The sequence below is a fragment of the Dasypus novemcinctus genome, chromosome 3 (assembly GCF_030445035.2).
Source record: "Dasypus novemcinctus isolate mDasNov1 chromosome 3, mDasNov1.1.hap2, whole genome shotgun sequence".
Lineage (NCBI taxonomy): Eukaryota > Metazoa > Chordata > Mammalia > Cingulata > Dasypodidae > Dasypus > Dasypus novemcinctus.
Window position 1 is genome coordinate 51,243,548 of NC_080675.1, and position 20,287 is coordinate 51,263,834.

Genomic DNA, 20,287 nt, shown 5'->3' on the forward strand with positions numbered 1-20,287 from the left:
ATCCAAGGCAAAATGTTATCAACGATAGAAAAATATAGGGATAGAGAGAATAAATACAGAAAGTTCTAAAAGAGTACAGAGAACTTTTTTTGGAGCATAGTGGAAAATTCATAGATTCCACTTTAAATCCAAAATTACCCTCTTGTAACTTTGGGAAGTTCACTCAGCCATCTCGCTTCAATTTCCTAAAGTAAAAATGGGGATAATTTTTAAAAAAACAAAAACAAAAACTATCTTACAAAGTAGTTGTGAGGATTAAATGAACGCCAAGCTCTAAAGTTCCTCTTGTACTAACCTGGCACAGGGCTGTGCTCAAAGGGTAATCATTATTACAGTCCAGTGGTCCACGAGAAAAGTAAAAGTCCTGAAGTAAAGTAATGGGAATGGAGAGAAGCAGGGGACTGCTAAAGAGGGACTTAACTCTTCCAGAACCGCTTAATTCCTATGAATACAGCTTGAGACGCGGTGAGGTACTCGTGACAGGTGAGGCCGCGAGGGGGCGCCCGGGAACCTCGGCGTCCTTGTTGCCCGTGGCAACCCACCGCCCCTGGCTCTGGTTTCTGAGGCATCCGGTTGCAGCAGAGAGAGATGGCCCTGAGCCCCGGCGCCACTGAGCTCATGATCCGCGAGGAGGCGGTACGGAGGGTCGCCGTCTCCACCGGCCCCTCCCTGGAGTTATGCACCTACCCCTCCTCTCTGGGTTCCTCGGTCGCGGCCACAGCGTTGGAGCAACTCTCTGCCGTGGGTGAGAGGTCCGCAGGCGCCGGGAGGGAGGTCCCGTCAAAGTGGTGCGGAGGCGGCGCTCAGTGAATATCTTCTTCCAGAACATCCCTGGCTCTAGCAGCGCCTCTTCCGGCTCCTTGGAGGCTGGGGAGAGGCAGGGGTCGAGATAGAGCCAGGTGGGAGCCGTCCTGCTCTAAGGCGGTTGGAATGACTCGGCCCAGCTTATGCTAGTAGTTGGTGACAAATCCCGGAGTCCAGGCCCCTGTCCTTTCACTCCCATTTGCCTGATGAGCGGAATACCCACCAGCATTTAGTTTATGGCTTTGGATTTTGGCTTTTCTCTTCCTGCCTTTCCTTTCCAAGTTAATTTCCCCCAATATTTTGCCTTGACAAACTGGAAAGTTTAACAAGCAAATAGGAAATGGAATGTTTAAGAGGCTTCTGTAGCAGAGGTAAGGAAATTAGATCCTTAATGCATTGTTACCTAAAAAAGGATGTTTAGGACATGCAAACAGAAATTGACCTTAGACGGAGCCAGGTTAAAATTTTTCAGTTAAAGAGCTGAACCTGAAAATTAAGTCACTGTTTAAGGTAAGACATTCCAAGACTGGGTATTTCTTTTTCAGCACAAAAACCACTAAGACGAAGCAACAAAGCTTCTCATTGCTTCACTATTTCAAGATAACCATGCTGATTTCTACTATACTGCTACTGTTAGTATTGGTGTGGTTTCTATTTTCCTTCTTAGTTGAACTAATTTAATTTCACAATTCTTGTGATAGGCTTCCACAATTATTAATATGAACAATAGTAAGCACTGAAGAGGTTTGATTATTCACATCTATCCAAAGCCGTTGCCAATGATAAAAAGAGGGTCTTGAACTATCTTCATGCCTGATCTCTAGATAAGCCTGCTCATTCAACCGTAGAATTTATTTGCAGATACTTTTTCTGCTAATAATTTCCAGACCCTCAGAAAGTTTTTCATAGGAGAAAAGTTCATCAAACCTTCTTGCCCTGAGTGTGAGTTATAAAATATGTAGCTTTCCTGCCCATTTGCAAACAGGAACAAGCTTATACTTATTTATTCCATAGAAGAAGAGGAAAGAAGATAGCTTGCAATGCTTGGCTCTCTCTACCACATTCTTGCTCTCAAACTCGGTAACTGATTTTCACTTGGTTTAAGAGCTTAGTTCATTAAGGAGAATCCAAGTTTCCCCAGAACAGAGGGTAGAAATTGCTGTTTACTCTTCCAAATGGTGAGTATGCCCATTAAGGGCATGCACCCTGGATTCAAACCGCCTGGGTTTGATCCACTATAGATCAGTTCTGTGACCTTGAAGAAGTGATGTGACCTTCAAATGCCTTAGATTTTTCACCTGTGAAATGGCAATCATCATAAGGTTCTAAGAATAATTTCAGATAGTACAGATAAAGCATTAATCACTTTGAACCCATCTCACCCATGGGAACACAGGCGCAGGGTCCATTTTGACAGGTCTATGATGCAGTGGTGACAAAGGCAAGGAAAGAAGAGATTCCACTGTACTCTCCTATTTATCTTTTTTTTTCCCCCTTTCCTTCTTCCCACTCTGTGTATTTCTTTGTCTTCGTTACCTTTGTCAACATTTCACAAACCTCTCTTCTCAGGTGCTTTCTACTTAGTGTGTGGGAAAAGAGGAAACATTGAAATTATGACAGGGAATGAAAAGGGCTGGAAACTATCCCACACCTACCAGTTACACAAATATTTAATCTCATCCCATGCAAAGAATTTTGTCACAGAATTTAAAAAGGCATAATGAATCTTTAACAATTCAATGTGTATATTTTGGCAAAATATATTTAGAATGTATATGTAAACAAACATGCATTATATGTGAAACCATTCTTAATCAAATCTACATTATAGGCATGTTATATTTGTTTCTTTCATAAATTTTATTCATTTTTTTCCTATCCTATACAGACCCCTTCTTTGTACTATAAGAGATGCAAAATGACCCGTCAGAAGAGTTTGTCCTCAAAGGACATAAAATATAAACCTAAATTAAACTACTATAGAATAGGAAATAAGTACAAAAGAGATTCGTGTAAAATGCTATAGAAATTCAGAAATAAAAGATGTAAATTCCAGTTGAGTTAGCATATGAGCTACATGTTAAAGTGGTAAGTGAGATTTGGACAGAAAAATAAAAGATCTTAATTTTCCATTTTTTTTTTAGAACAATCGCTACAAACTGACTATTTTAAATGCAATGAGGAAGCCAGGACCTTTCTTAAGGACATTGCTGTAGCTGTTAAAAAATTGGTATTGTATTATCTATGTGAGCTATTTTTTCAGTCTTGTATTTATTTCTTCTTCAGACTCTAATTTAGCACCAACTCTGAGATACTTAAAGAGATGAATAGGGAAAATAACTACCCTGAATTTAAAAATATTTCCCCCTCCATTTACTAACCATTTGCAACCAACATTTACCACCTGGAGAGTGTTGCCTGATTTTCCATGCAGAATACTCAATTATGGACCTGTGCTATGGATGAGGGCAAGCCCAATTAGTAGAAGCAATACTGGAAATTCAGAGCTCAGTTAAGGGTGGCCCACATGAACACATGCTTGGGATACCATTATGTGAGCAGTGCTTAAAAAAAAATCCGGAATGAATCAGATTCAGGGTCTCATTTTAACAGTTTTCTTCAAGCAATTCTTTACAGAACCAGAGAATGACTGATTATTTGGCTTCTCTTCCACCGAAGAAGGTGCTATTCGGAGAAAACACACTAACCTGGTCCTGTAAAATTCACATTGAAGAAATACTTAAGGAATTTACTACTCAAGTCACACAGACATACCTGTTTGATCCTGGGTAAGATTACCCAAGCTGGGTCAGAATAGCAAAGTCTCTTCATTTGATTTTAAAATATCGGCTAAGAATCTATTACATACCAAATATATAGAAATATGGATAGAGAGTAAATGAATTTGTGTTTACTAACTGCTGATGAAAATTAATCTCATTGCTTTATAAATATAGTCTAGATAATTATATATGTGATTATTACATAAGTATATACTTTATAATCCCACTTAATACATTTATATAGACATAAAGTTTTTTTGTGCTGTGCTACACTGTGGGTGTCCTGTGGAAACTTTTCCCCTGCTTTGCTCTTTCAGTTGTGCCTTATCTCCAGGATTTGAAGGAGCCAGACATTTGTTGTGTGGCTAATTAAATTATCTAGGATGGCTCCATTTAATAGCTCAACTGTGAATTCCCCAAAATAACAAACACCTTCATTTTTAAAAGAAATGAATTTTCATTGTTATAAGAGTAATATGTTTACTCTGAAAAACTTAGGGAAAAAGTAGAGAAGCCAAAAAAAAAAAAAAAAAAAAGGAAAGAAGAAACCACCATGTTCCCATCACCCCAAAATAATAACAATGAACTCTTTGATGAATATCTTTTCTATTTGCAGGGTATGAGTACCAGCATTCAATTTTATTTTTACAAAAGAATGATCATGTTATGCATACAGTGGTGTAATCTACTTTCTTGGTACTTGATAAAATATAATGGACAATTTCTCAGGTTGTAAAATAGCTATAGCCATTGCAATCATTTACTTAAAAGATTCTCTTTTTTACACTAATTTTCTGGTGATTTTTCCTTTTAAAAATAGGCCCAACTAAAAAATAAATAGCTCCACCTGATTATTTGTTTGGATTCGTGTACAAGAGAATCCTTGCCCTCTTTCCACCCAAGTGTATTTTTGTAGGCAATTTCCATTTTCTAATTAAGTAGCTTTCTTTCTCAGTGTTACTCTTTTTGTTGGAGTCTTTCCTTTTAAACTGGTTGATGCTGCATATGAGAAATACATACACATGGGGAAAAGATGATTTCTGAGTAGAAGAAAATCAGCAGAAATTAAATGATAAATTAACAATGATACCTTAAAAACTGAGGGTGAAATAGATTCTTTTCCCACTTTTTATTCCGAATAGAAATAATGGCTGTAGGTGTTTTATGACCTCTGAAAACATCTATAAGGCATTGTTTAAAAATCAATTTTGTTGTTTTAGTGTCTTAATATTTAAAGATGTAATTTAAATTTTCAGGAAGAAATGAGAAAAGCCACAATTGATCTTCTAGAAATTGAAAGCATGGAATTCAGCAGACTATATTATCTATTGCACACTCTTCCCAAAAACTTTAGGAGAGAAATGGAAGGTACTTTTGAAGATAGCAACTGTAGAAATTTAGTTTTCTTGAAAGATATAAACAAGTACTTGTTAAACAAGATAAGTTTAATATTTATCGCATGTCTAAATACAGCTAGAAAGAATACACAACACAATGAGATCCTTAATAATTTTTTGTTACTTTTTATGTGGAAATAACATATATAAACCTTGAAGGCATATAAATTAGTTTCTAAATAGACTAAGGGTATGTGGATCAACACATTCCAAATTGATACCCAATTAAATTAGGTTAAAAAAAATAAAATTTTTCATATACATATTGATCATTGATTTGTCTTTTGTGAATTGCCTTTTCAATTCTTTTGCTCAATCTCATTAGAAATGCAAATTACCACCAAATGGTATGCCATTACACATCTCCCAGAATGCATAAAAGACTAATTTAAAGAGTTGACAAGGATGAAGAGCAAGTGTAAATTTGTATAATCATTTCAAAAACTACTTGACATTATCTATCAGCAAGTAGACCTAGCAGTTTAGGCACCTCCCTGTAAACAACTTCCCTGGCACTGCATCCCCACTGGGCGATTTGGCAGTGAGTTCTGAGGGCCAGCACCTCCCTGTGAACAGCTTCCCCCAACACCTCAGAGAATGGATTTCCAGCAGGTTCTACCAGCACTGCACCTATGCCATTTCTTTGCCATCCTATAAGCCACAGCCCTCTCCAGCCAGTCCGAGTGTCAGTCCTGGAGGTACTTTGTCCCTGAGCACTCTATCGCAGCCACAAGGACAGTAGCCACTGCTTATGCCTGCTAGTCCTCTAGCCTTCAGAATTCTCTTTACTTCTTACTTGGCAATCTTTTTATCCCAATCTTCTGTTGTAGTTAATTCTTCATATTAAACTTTCTCTGTTCAATTTACTATGGGATTTCTGTCTCCTAATTGTAACTTGACTGACACAATAAGTTATAAAACAATATGCTTGGTGTTAGTCTGGTTTTGCACAGTAAATACAACAAAATACATGTGCAGAGAAAAACTACTTTTATAATCAGGGCAAATATTTCAGAAGACAAAAAATACCTTATTGGGAAGTGGACTTGGCCCAATGAATAGGGTGTCCATCTACCACATGGGAGGTGCGTGGTTCAAACCCCAGGCCTCCTTGACCCGTGTAGAGCTGGCCCACGCGCAGTGCTGATGCATGCAAGGAGTGCCCTGCCATGCAGGGGTGTCCCCCATGTAGGAGAGCCCCATGCACAAGGAGTGCGTCCCGTAAGGAGAGTCACCCAGCACGAAAGAAAGTGCAGCCTGCCCAGGAATGGTGCTGCACACACGGAGAGATGACACAACAAAAAGAAACACAGATTCCCATGCAGCTGACAACAGAAGCGGACAAAGACAACGCAGCAAATAGACACAGAGAACAGACAACTGGGGGGGGGGGGAAGGGGAGAGAAATAAATATTTAAAAAAAAAATACCTTATTAGCTTCTAAGGTCCTTGATACACACTATTTCACCTGAGTAAATTTATTTAGCCTTACTTTATAATCCCTGCTTCTTCAAGGTAGTCCTTGGACAAAGCAGCATCAGCATCACCATCAGAAATGCAGAATCTCAGGCTCCACCCCAGACCCATTGAATGAAAATCTGCATTTCAACAAGACTCCGCATACTTGAGATACACCATTTGAGAAGCTCCGCTATAATGAGCAATTTAACTAATAGCTTTGACAAACTAGAAAAAGAAAATAGCCTAGCTCTCTCAAAAGTAACTAACTACCAACTAGTTTCTAGGGAATCTGTTATGTAGAAATGGGCAGTTCAATACCTCTTTAAGCAGCAATGCTCAGAAAGTCATACATATTGACCGTGTTATGCAAAAAAAGTAATGCTCTGAAGTCTTACATGATTATACTATTATTCATTAGAATAATTGATTCTTTAATACTCTAGGTTCCCAGAAAGCAGAGCCTGAGGCAATGACTTTTGTACAGTTATTTTACTGGGAGGGCAATTCAGAGAGCAAGTGGGTGAGATAAAGAGAGGCAGGCAGGGAGAAGGGAGAGCCAAGGAGGTGTGTGTGTGGGTGGGGGGGTGCATTGTGATGTTGGTTGCCACCAGATACAACCAATTGATTATGAGACCACCCTCCCAAGACACAGTGACACTTCTCAGGACTATCTGTAGATGTGAGAAAGGGGGAAGTACTGATGCATCGGGTCCTGCCCGTCACTGGTCCGTGTTTGCTCCACCTCCCACACTGTCAGGTACAAGTGCAAGGGTATGAGTGTACAGAGAAGTCCTGTGTGGGTGGAGGTGACAGGGCAGTCCTAGGTCTAGAGGTGAGTAGTGGCCAGAGCAGGCAGGATTCAGGTGGTGCCAGTCTTTGCCTGTCTGAAGTTGTTCTGCGCCCACAGAAAGCACGTCACCATAGCAGCTGCCGAAAAGAATAAAGAATTGATAGGTGAATTTGAGAGGATCCAAAATGGCGAATAAGAGGTGTCGGATACCAGAACATAATAAAAGCATTATATCAGTGACAGCCATAATTTGTCCATGATTTGAAAAGTCAGAGTTTACAATCAAATAAATTGAGTAACTTTTCCACTTAATTTTAAGAGTGTGTCAGAGATGCCCGCAGAGTAAATCTCACTGAGATAAATGAATTACGAATAAGAATTACGAGGATCCATAATGAAACCGAGTTTCTGAAGAACAGAGTTCTTGAACAGAAAAAAATAAACGAAGCTCTGGGGTAAGTATTTTTTATTCAGTGCTTGAGGAAATGGTGTGGGGCCTCATAGGAGGACTGTCCTGAAGAGCTTGCCCTCTGATCTGAGCTGGTGCAGGGCAAGTCGAGAGGTGAAGATGAGTTGTGGAAGGAGGTGGCTGAGGCAGAGAAGGGCTGTGTGGTGGTTCCAGAGGGCTGAGGAGAAGAGCAGAAAATCTTCAACCTTCGCAGCTAGGAGACATAAAATTTCTGAGGCAACCCAGCTTCGCAGCAGCAACTACCATTTGTTTGTAAATCACATGCTGCCTCGCGTGCCACCCCAAAGACAGAGGCACAAGGCCATTTTAGTTTCCATTTGAGTAGAATTAAGTTTACAAATCCCCGCCACCAAAGCAAGTAATCTTGCTGGTGTTGTACTGTAAATATAGTATTGTATTAGGCTTAGTTCCGTCATAATCTTCTGGAGGGCTGAGGATGGGATTGGTTTCCAGAAGGTTCCAGATTTTATCCCTAATGAATTATGAGGCGATCTATGTGACCGCCCAGGGTCTGAAACCTGTTTGTTTCCTTTCCCTTCATTCCTGAGGCCTCATTTTTTCTGTACAACTCTTGACTCACCCAGCTCATAAGAGGAAGAGAGATGCTCTGAAAGAAAAATCAACAGAAGCATGAATGAGTCAGGGAGCACTATGTGCAAATTTGCAAGACTAATGCCAATACACCAAAATGTGGGTTTGCCAGAGCGAGAAGTGTTTAAAGAACTCTAACTAGTTCTTTCATCATAGGGAAAACATCTTCTTGGGAAGCTAAAATATAATCAGAGGTTGCATGGTGCACAAGATAGCAAAGTGTCAGGAGTCAGGTGAGGGCAAGGCCCAGGGTTGCATTTTGCAGAGCAGGCCCCACAAGGATACCTGTTAAGGGAGATACTCAAATGAAAATAATAGTCCACGATCATGCAAGTTTGAGAAATACTGTATGCTCTTACCCCTATTGGAGATTCACACGCTGACTTGTGTATGGAGCCTGTTAGCCACAATTGCCAGAGACTGCCATATAAACTAGATTTTTATTTCCAGACTTACAGAGAGAATGATTATGCCCAAGCTGAATACTCACATTAGCTGGTCAGCACCATCTCACCTTTATACATTAGTTATTCTCAAACTTGAATGTGTTTGTAGTGTCTCACTCATAGGAAATAGAATAAGCAAATCACAGAGTCAGAAATTAAAATATAGGTTACTAGGGGCAAGGGTGGGAGTAGGGAATGAGGAGTTAAGGCTAAAATTGTACAGAGTTTCTATTTGGGGTGATGGAAAAGTTTTGATAATGGGTGGTGGTGATGGTAACACAACACTGTGAACATAATTAACAGCACTGAATTATATATTTGAATGTCATTAAAAGGGGAAATTTTTAGGCTGTATTTGTGTTACTAGAATTAAAATTTAAAACAACATAGGATTGCACAACACAAACAGTAAACCCTAATGTAAACCATGGACTATAGTTAATAGTACAATTATAAAAATGTTCTGTCATCATTTGTAACACTAATGCAAGGTGTTATTAATAGGGGGGTGTATGGGAACTCTGTATTTTATGCATGGTTTTTCTGTAAACCTACAACTTCTCTAATAAGAACCAAACAAACCTGAGTGTGCATCAGAAGCACCTGGAGCGTTTGTTAAAATACTAATTACTGCACCCACCCCCAGAGTTTCTGATTCAGATCTGAAGTAAGGACCAAGAACTCACATTTCTAAGGAGTTCCTGGGCTCTGCTGCTGCTGGTCCTGACCACACTTTGAGAACCACTGCCCTAGATAAATCTTTATGGAAAGGCAAATTACAAACACAAAGTTGTTTCTTGGTGAGCTGGCTTCTTCAAGCTACCATCACTTGTTGCATTCATTTTTCTTTCTAAGAATATATATACACCAAGTTTCCCTCACACTTATGACCAGTGGTGAGCACATCTCCTTTCTTGGACAATCCTTGAAAATTGGATACATGCTTGCTCTTGATTTCTTTTCCTTAGGTTTCATATTCAGTCTGTTATTCATCTCTCCTTGCCACAACCCATCACAGTGCACCTAATTGTTTTGATTGTTTTGTTCTGTTCTGTTTTTTACACTTCTTGAGGCTATGTGAGCTTGATCCTGAGGCTGATTTCATTCTCTGGATCCCTGACGCACATTATCTGACCTCCTCACTGAGCCTCTAGTCCAGGCTTTTCTCTCTCATATTTCCGTTGTGGAGTTGGAAGTCTGGAAATGAAACTTACCAATAACTTGTTTCCATTTTCCTGAGCCTTGACCCACAGCCCACCTGAATTAAAAAGTCTTTAACCCTGGGCATTAGCCAAGGAAAAAAGGCCTTTATATTGTAGGTGCTTTTAAAAAGGAAAATATAGAAATGTCACCAAGTGTCCCTCCTCCAAGTCCTTTATCGTTGGCCATGGGGTAGACATTTCCCTAGTGTTTATGTCTTCCTCAAGGTAGAGGTGGCCAGCAATGGGTGCAGGAGCTTAATGCCTTCTCTTGAACCCAGATTTGGCTGTGTCTGGGAGAAGATAAGAGGGTTCAAGTTAGGTTTCAAGTGTCCTCTGAACAGTGAAGATGGACTTGGCCCTCTTAGAGGGTACCCTCCTCTCCTAACTGTCCATCAGAGGAAATCGAGTTTTCTGCTGGGCCCTCCCTGCAGGGCTATGGCATCAGATGTTGGCTGGAAGTGTGGTGGGATGTTTATCTTTCTTTGCCTTAACTACATTATCTTAAGATAAGATAGATATGGCAATGCCACATATCAGAATATTTATCTGACTAGATCCCATTTTCCTTTTCAAAACTATTGATAAAAATTGTATCGCAAAAGCCTGGGGACCCCCAGGAGCCAAAAAAAAAAAAAACAAAAAACCACACACAAAAAAACACAAAAAACAAAAACAAAAAAGCAAAACCCATGCTCTCTTGAGTTTCTTGTCTATCTTTTGAAATTTGAAATCCCCACTAAGGCAGTTGACCCAGGTAGCAAATTAAGCCCCTACTTCATTACCTTTGACCTAATACAAAATTAAGCTCACCTGCCCTACACCCCTGAAAGATGAACAAACTATCATCCAGACAATACAATCAAGCTAACTTCGTTTTTATGTCTATAAAAATCGTATGACATCCCTAGAATCCTGGGGCTACTTATGTCCTGGCTTCTTTTGCTGCAGCAAATCACTAATGTCCTGAATAAAATGCTGTAGTCTGAAAACTCAACTCCAATTTGTCTTTTTTTTTTTCAAAATTAGTAAACTTTATTTCAACTTCAAAAAATAAAATAACAGACAAAAAGCAGGTTAAAAATGATGGAAGCATCAGTTTAAAAAAATGCCATCAAAGCACATTTATCTTAGTTAATCTTTCCTTTAACTTTTTAAATTGAAGTTTATCATTCATACGTGAACATACATAAACAATGAGTCTATAGTAAAAGTTGTGAACTTACCAAACAAATATTCCTATCATCATATGGGGCACCTGGACATCACCCCCCACCACCGCTTTGCATTGTTGTGAAGAAATTATTACAAACTATGAAAGAGCATCATCAAAATAGTACTACTAACTATAGCCAATACCTTACATTTGGTGTGCTTTTCCAATTTTTCCTTCATACTATTTCTGAATCATTGCATACTTATCCCAAATATCCCAAAGTTGCTGTCTGAACCCCTCATGGTATGTGGGGCTAGGTGGGGAAAGGCAGGGCCACGTGATATTTTTGTGGTGGAAAACAGTTGAAAGGTTGACACTTTGCTTCTGTCCTCATCGTAACTAAGTGTAGACTTATAAAATTAAGTATCCTTTACAATTTCTCTCTTTATGGTGGCCTATCTCACCCAATAGACTTGAAATTCCTTTCCTAAGAGCAATATTTTTCATGCTGTGAACAATTGCATTCTTATCTCCTAGTGAAAAGCAAGAGAAGCTAGCCCAGAGGCACAAAAACTTCGTCCTGTCACTCAACTATGCAATGGAAAAAAGAGTTGCCGCGACTATTTACATAAATGAAACTTATACCAAAATAAACTTGGAGAAAGAAGAAATTGCGCTGCAAAAAAAATACTTTGCAGAGGTAGAGGAGCAAATAGAAAAGGAAAGAGAAGAATATTTGTTAAAGAAAAAAAACCTGGGTGCTGAGGTAAATGGCATGATTTATGTATTTTTAAAAGATGCAGAATTGTACGGAATCTGGGGCAGGCAATGGGAAATCATTTATTTGTCCTCAAAGCTAGCATGCTTCTTCACAGTAGTTGTCATAAATTCTGGGAACCTTGGGATGGAAAGAGAGCAGGATACTCAGGGATATTTGGAGCCTGTAGGGGAAGACATTTGATTGCGTGGCAGCATCGCTGTTCCTGAGAAAGAATAGAAGTGACAGGATTTGTAACCTTGCAAAGGTGCAGCCCTATGAGGACTAGAAATTTGCCTCCATCTCATCTGGCTGCCTTTGACAATTCTGAGGCTGTGTCTCTCTGGATGGAGCTGAGGTTTTCAGAGGGCGCTCCCTGCCCTGCTGGTGCCTGGGCTCCTGCTGAATGAATCTGAGAGCAGGGCAGGGCTGCAGAGGGGCTGGGCAATGCCTGAGGGTCTCAAAGAGAAAAGAATGTTTTGAGACCAATAGTTTTTTAGGGGTGGGAGTGGGGATAACTGCTCCATCTTGTTTCACCCCTGTGGTGAAACTATCTCCCTGAGGTGGAACTTAGAACTCACAATCAGAAAGGCTTATGATCATTTCTCCTTTGTTCTGCTTCCAATTGCTCCAGGAAAAGGAGGCTGTCCCAAAACTAGGTGTTCCCAGCAGGACTCTTCTGCTGGGAGGGAGGGGAAGACCTAGCTCAGGATGCTGAGCTCTGATGGTCGTGCTCACCCTCTCAGTGATTGTAATTGGCATAATCCCAGGTATAGATGCAGGAAACTGGACTCAGACTCACATCCCTGCTGTATTTTTAAAAAAAAGAGAGAAAAGGTTTATTAAATTGCTTTACATGAGTCTTAATTAAAATTTAGAGGAATAAAGTCTGGTAGCATAAGAACATTTGGTTCATATGGCAATGATTCCATAAGATTTTGGCTATTTTTAATTCTAATCAGGACTAAGCTTCTTTATCCTTTTCTTAAGAGTAAGAAAATTACTCTTCAGAAATAATTTTACACTAAGCTATTTATTGTTTTCCCTGAGTCAGGTTAACCCAACCCTGATAATCTTTGTAGTTGGCATTTTGTGAAGCGGCTGGTAGGCAATCAGTTGGGCAGTCTGCAGTTGCTAAACAGAATTTCCAAAAGCCAAGCTCTCCCGAACCTTTTCAAGGGTTGAAGCCAAGGTTAGCCTTGGGCCTCCCCTCCCTGGAGTAGACCTTACTTGGATTTATTTTTATCACAGTGAGGTAGAAAGTTCAGGACAAGGGTCAAAAGGGATTGTAGTGTTTTTGTTGCCTAGACCCAACAATACGAAGCAGCATTCATGTTACTGCCAGTTTCTAGGAATCTGCGGAAGGCAGGATTAATTTCTCTCTGAACTGTCCAGAACCTGCGAGCTGGCATGGTTCACCTAATGTACAAAGGCAAAAGAGTGGGTTTTATCTCTGCGGCCACATGGGGTGAGGACTTCCAAGGCTTTGGGGGTTGGGGTGTCTATCCCTTTTCTTTATTTCTGAGTCAGAAACAGCTGGTCAGTGGTGACGTCGCATCAGAATATTGCCCACCAGAACGAAGCACCGCAGTGCGAGAGTTTTTGTTTTATTCACTGCTGTGACCTTAGCACCAGGGATAGTACCTGGCATACTTGGCACATGGTAAGCACTCTAGAATAGTGTATTGAATGAATAACTTCATTTTAAGTTCTAAGGATAAACGTCTTCCTCCCTATTCTTCAAAATAAATGTTAAAAAGCAGAAAGGAAGCCTAGGGGATCTTCAGATAGGGAATTTGTGAACACTACAGGTTCTTCTTTCTTATTGCTATATGAATAGTCTATCTCAGGGGTCAACAAACTTTTTCTATAAAGAACCAGGTAGGGAAGCGGACTTGGCTCAGTGGATTGGGCGTCCGTCTACCACATGGGAGGCCTCCTTGACCCGTGTGGAGCTGGCCCATGCACAGTGCTGATGTGCGCAAGGAGTGCTGTGCCACACAGGGGTGTCCCCTGTGTAGGGGAGCCCCACGCACAAGGAATGCACCCCGTAAGGAGAGCCGCCCAGCGGGAAAGAAAGTGCAGCCTGCCCAGGAATGGCACTGCACACGTGGAGAGTTTGCACAGCAAGATGACGCAACAAAAGGGAGACACAGATTCCCCTGCCGCTGACAACAGAAGCAGACAAAGAAGATGCAGTAAATAGACACAGAGAACAGACAACCAGGGTGGGGGGGGGGGTGGGGGAAGGGGAGAGAAATAAATAAAATAAACCTTAAAAAAAAAAGGGCCAGGTAGTAAATATTCTAGGCTTTGCATGCCATCCTATCTGTGTGGCAACTACTCAACCCTGCCGTTGTAGCCCGAAAACAGCCATAGACAATGCCTAAATGAATGAGTGAATGAGCTTAGCTATTTATTTGCAAAAAGAGGAAGTGGTGGTCTGCTGGGGAAAGGGTACCAGTTAGGATGCTTTCACATGTCAACACAAGTCCTGACTCAACCTGGCTTAAAATGTAAGGGCATTTATTACCTCATACAGGAGGAAATCACAGGTGGGACAGCCAGTAGGACTCATCCTTCCTTTCCTCCATCCTTCATCCTAAAGCTGGTTTCCCTCATGGTCACAACAGGGCTGCCAGTGACAACTGGACTGTATGCTAATCACAAATTTTCATTTGTGTACATCTGCACCCTGGTACAGAGATTTGATAAAGATCACATTCATTCAGAATATCCTCCTCCAGTGAAGCAGTTGGCGGCTTTGATGACAAGCTACCAGACATTTGTTTTCATAACTGTTCGATACAGAATTAAATATGTTTTCTCATGTCTTACTACTTGTTCTTGATAATTCATGTTGCTAGACAAATCCATGATGTGTCTGATTTTGATAAGAGGTGATTCACTTCATTGGGATCTGACCAATGAACAGAATGTTTGATTTTGGTAAATGGTAAGAAGTTGCCCAAGATTGTGGGCTGCCCACCTTTAGAGATTCTGTTTACTCTCTTTAGTCTATTTTGTTTCTTATTTTAAAATGTGAATTTATGTTCTCATTCCTTCTGTTGTCTCTCCTCATCTGCCAGTACACTGTAAATCTGGTAACCATTGTGGTGGTGCTTTACTAGAAAATAACTATAATGGTAGCTGCTTTTATAATTTGCTATTATCATTGTTATTATTGCTTTTATAAATTTACTGTATCAATATTCTATAATTACAGTTTGGCCCTTTTATTTTATTTTGTTGGCATACTGAATGTGTTAGAAAAAAGATCTCTTGACAAATTGAAAAAAAATTCTTATATATTGTTGTGCTAAAAGGCTTTTCATTGGTTTGTTATACTTGTCACTATAGATTGATGAACTTAAAAGACACTGTGAACTTAAAACAAGGGAGTCTCTTTCAAAGAAGAAAGAACTGGATAAATTAAAGTTTAGAGTATCAGAAATGAAAGAAACAGTTACTGTCAGCACAGTGGTAAGAAAGGATAAAATATGTTTTTTTCAAGCCTGACTTGGGCACCTCAAATATACTGTTTTATATAACTGGTAATGGGTGTTTTATGAAAGGAGCTGATTTTAGTTTATCTCCATGCTATTCTGGGAGAATGTCTTTGGCATGTTAACATTTCTAGAATTTTCTTTAAATTATTATGGTGTGGTTTAGTTTTCCTTTACTTCAGGAATATGGCAGGAAGAAGAAAGTTTCAAATCACTTAGGTATAAATTGTATTCGATGGGACAAAATACGGGGAAAATGTTGATTGAGAAAATGTGTACAGAACAGGCCAAATATGTTGATACATAGAACACTCCTGTGAGATTGCTTTATTTTATATAACAAAATTAATAACATGAACTTATGCTATACCTGATTTCTTAATTCTGAATGTGTGATAATAGAATAAAATGTAGGCTCTCCAACTATACTAGATGCAGTAAAATTAATATGGAAAGGGAAACTTTTGTCTATTTATAATATAAAATACTTAAGGGCTCTGCACTTTTATAAAAAATAATGGATGACATACATTGAATGTCAGAAATGTGAATATTTTGTGAGGCTTATTCTTATTTTAAAGATGAGAAAAATGGTTAATGTTACTAGCATTCTACTGAGAATCATACATAAAACTATATGGTGTAACAGCATCCTGGTTTCCTCGGGCTTTTGAAACAAAGCACCATAAATTAGGTGACTTAAAACAGAAATTTATTGTCTTAACTTCTGGTGGCTGGAAGTCTAAAATCAAGATGTCCATAGACCCATGCTCTCTGAAACCTGTAGAGGAGAATCCTTCCTTGCCTCTTTTAGCCTCTGGTGCTTGCCCACAATCCGTGGTTTTCCTTGGTTTGTAGAGGCCTAATTACCAATCTCAGCCTCTCATCACACGGACATCTTCCCTCATGTGTCTTGTCTGTCTCTTCTCCTTTTCTTATATAAGGACACTAGTCATATTGGATTACGCTACCCTAGTATGACCTCATCTTAACTAATTCCATCTGCAAAGATCTTATTTCCAAATTAGGACACATTTCCAGGTCAGCACATTTTTTGAGGGGCACAGTTCAATCCATAAGAAATAGTAATGCTGAAATGCCAAATTTCTTATTAGAACTCTCCATTAATCCCATTATACTTTATACAAAATGGTTCTGATTATTCTAATTACAATATTTCTATTATGGTATCCAACTACAAAACATTAGTAAACTAAAAAGTTTCCCCCAAATATAAGCATTTAAGAAGATCGTTATAATTCTCTTTGAAAATTTCAACAGAATAAAATAGCATGGGCCAGTCTAGGTTTAAAAGAGAATGTAAGGGTCTTATAAAACATGTTTTATCTGCATGCCCAAATTCAGGCCTCCAATTGTGACCTCATAAACCATAAATCAAACACCCCACTAACCTAGCTTAGGAATATGATGTGTATGTTTCTTAACCTCTACTCCAAAGATGTCTGAGTCCAAATTACACAAGGCTTGAAGGAAGCAAACATGAACTCTTACCTCCACCTCCACATCCCAGCCTGCCCCCACTTACCAGTGGAGAATAGTGTTTAAAGCACAGACTCGAGTGACATGCAGACCTGGGCTCAAATCTTGACTCTACCAACTGAAAGTTTTCCTTAGTCTATAAAACAGAGGTAGTAATATTGCCTACATGAAGGGTTTTTTTTTTAATTAATGAATTTTTTTTTAATTTTTAAAGAAGTTTCAGATTACATAAATGTTACATAAAAAATATAAGGGATTCCCACATCCCACTCCCTCCCCCTCGCACACTTTCTCACATTAACAACACCCTTCATTAGTGTCGTACATTTGTTACAAGTGATGAATACATATTGAAGTATTTCTACTATCATGGACTATAGTTTATAATTTATGCTCTGTCCCACAATTTTGTAGGTTATGACAAAATACACAATGGCCTGTATCCATCACTGCAATGTCATGCAGGAGAACTCCAATGTCCCGAAAATGCCCACATGTTACAATTTTTCTTCCCTCTCCCATCACTCAGAACCTCTGGAGGCCACTGCCTTTACATCAATGATAAGAGTTCTTCCATTGCTACAATAATAATAAGTGTATAATAGAATAATAATAAGTCTTATTTAGTCCACTGTTCATTCCCCAATCTTGAGGATTTGGGGATGGTGATGCCCACTCTGCTTCCGATTGAGAGGGAACTTAGATCCCGTGGGATAGATGGATGGAACTATCTCGCTTGCAGTTGCAGACACTCTCTGTTCCTTGGAAGGGTTTTTGTGGGGATCAAATGAGGTCCTGCCTATAATAAGGTTTTTTAGCTCAGTGTTCTGTGCTTGGCGAAGTTCGTTGTTGTTGTTGCCTGGGATTAGAAACCACAGATAGAATCCACAGAAAATTTCAGATTAACCTTCATATGGTATCATTTGTTTGAAAGAATCTGCTGCCAGGCTGATGTGATGTTGGCAGGACAGAATAAGGGTATGAGACTCTCAAGCCAGCCTGCAAGTCCAGAACATGGAGGGCTGAGGGCTGGAGAGAAGAAGAACTCAAACCTGAAAAGGGCCTTCAGCAGCTACTCACTAATCCCTATGGTTTATCAGAATCCTTTTGACATTCTGCTCACTTTCAGACCCCAAGTATAAATACTGTTAACTCTGAAAATGTCTATGGCTGAGAAGTTCAGCCATATGGGTTCCTTAGAGGAAAATAGTTTGGGGGTAGCTTTTACTCACCTCTCTCTCCTGACTTGACTGAGGGCTCCTCTGTGTCCCCACAGATTCTATGAACCTCACACAGATGCACCGGATTAGATGACATTAAATAACCAGTCCAGTAACTCTGTCAGAGAGAGGAGGGATTTAACAGGAATCTTGTACTTCTGTGATCAGCCTCTCTGGCAGCTCTGTTCTCCCTCACAAACTGGAATGCCATTCCAAGGCCTGGAGTTGTTTGACTTCACTTTTCTATATCCCCAAACTACATTATAAAAATACCTGTTTTACCATGATTTTTCTCCATTCATATTTCTTTTAAATCAAGCTAACATTTTTCCCCACGTTATCCAATCGGTCCATTTCCTAAATGCTGTGCATCTATTAAGAAAGAAAAATTATTTGCAGCATGAACGTGGTTACCCATAAAGGCAAAAAAATTGTTTTGGTTTTGTTGTAATATCCATTCTAGTATCCTGGAAATAATATTTTGAAGGACATTATGACAATATAAATGTGTTAGACTTTTAAAAAATGGTAGACAATAAAATGAAAGAAAATTCGTGTCTTAAAAGTTTTTTAAAAATAGTTTTAACATTCTTACTTCCATATTTGCCACCTTCCTTCCACCCCCAAATTTAGGGATTTTCTGAAGATTTCAGAATTATTTTGTCTATATATATTTTATGAAAAAAAAATTAGTGATTATTTTTTCTACTGAAGGATACCCCTATTGTAAAAGTTGGATGAGTGCTACATGAATATTTGGTGGTATTGAATTTCTGTCATGAATCATTTGGTGATTACTGGATGCCATATTTTTGCTGAATTTCCACTAGGTTGTTAGTGACCACAATTTAGAGATAGCACGACTAAATGCATCCATAAGGCATTGGGAAGCAGAGGTAGAAGACATGAAGAATGCCTATAAAATGCTGGAGGATAAAATGTAAGCATAATACTTTAATTTTACTAAAGCATTTCTAGATGTTAATATGCTATTTTAATTTTTTTTAATTTAATTTAATTCTAATTAGATATAGGTTTACAGAAAAATCATGCAGACAGTACAGAGTTCCCAAATACCTTCTCACCCACAAGCAGTTTTCCCTATTATTGACATTTTGCATTAGTGTGGTACTTTTTAAAAAAGTGACGAGCCAATATTATTATAATTCTATTATTAAGTATATCCATAGTTTACATTAGGGTCACTCATTGTCCTGCAAGTTCTGTGGGTTTTTAAAAATTGGTATTGTGGGAATATATATGTAAAATTTCCCATTTTAACCACTTTCAAGTATAAAAATCAGTGATGTTAATTACATTCACAATATTGTGCTACCATCACCACCATCCGTTATCAAAACTTTTCCATCATGCCTAACAGAAACTCTATACCAAGCATTAACTTTACCTGCCCCTGGTTACCTGTCTTCTAATTTCTGAGTTTATGAATTTGTATATTCTAATTATTTCACATGTGAGATCATACAATATTTGTCCTTTTTTGTCTGGCTTATTTCATTCAGTAGATATCTTCAGGGTTCATCCATATTGTAGCATGCATCAGAATGTCATTCCTCTTTATAAGTGAATAATATTGCATTGTATATACAAACATCCATTCATCAATTGATAGACATTTGGGTTGTTGCTTCCATGTTTTGTCGATTATAAATAATTCTGTTCACATCAGTAAGCAAATATCTCTTCTAGTCCCTGCTTTCATATCTTACGAGTATATACCTAGAAGTGAGAATTCCAGGTCATATGCTTATTCTATATTTAACTTTCTGAAGGACTACCAAACTGTTTTCCACACTGATAGTCCCATTTTTTCATTCCCACCACCAATGTACAAGAGTTCCTATGTCTTCACATCCTCGCCAACACTTATTTTCCATTTTTTAAAAAATAGCCTATGGAGTGGTACCTAATTGTGGTTTTGATTTGCATTTTCCTGATGTTAATGATGTTGAGCATCATTTATGTGCTTATTGGCCATTAGTATATCTTCTTGGGAGATATGTCTATTCAAGTCCTAGGATTGTTAATCTTTCCATTGTTGAGTTATGGGAGATCTTTATAAATTGTGGATATTAAATTCATATCAGATTTATGGTTTCCAAATATTTTCTGATTTTATAAGTTTTCTTTTCTCCTTGATAATGTCCTTTGATGTACAAATGTTTTTAATTTTGATTAAGTCCCATT

The 20,287-nt window shown here is 38.8% G+C and overlaps 1 protein-coding gene across 1 annotated transcript in view; it reads left to right on the forward strand.

Annotated features, from left to right (window-relative positions):
- The first annotated feature begins 588 nt into the window (after positions 1–588).
- CCDC175 (coiled-coil domain containing 175) overlaps positions 589–20,287 on the forward strand; it is a 71,906-nt gene continuing 52,207 nt past the window's right edge. Inside the window, exons 1-7 of the mRNA XM_058288917.1 lie at positions 589–745; positions 2,949–3,034; positions 4,844–4,955; positions 7,555–7,690; positions 11,634–11,862; positions 15,214–15,336; positions 18,910–19,019. Coding sequence (XP_058144900.1) covers positions 589–745; positions 2,949–3,034; positions 4,844–4,955; positions 7,555–7,690; positions 11,634–11,862; positions 15,214–15,336; positions 18,910–19,019 — 953 coding nt within the window. The remainder of the gene's footprint in view (positions 746–2,948; positions 3,035–4,843; positions 4,956–7,554; positions 7,691–11,633; positions 11,863–15,213; positions 15,337–18,909; positions 19,020–20,287) is intronic.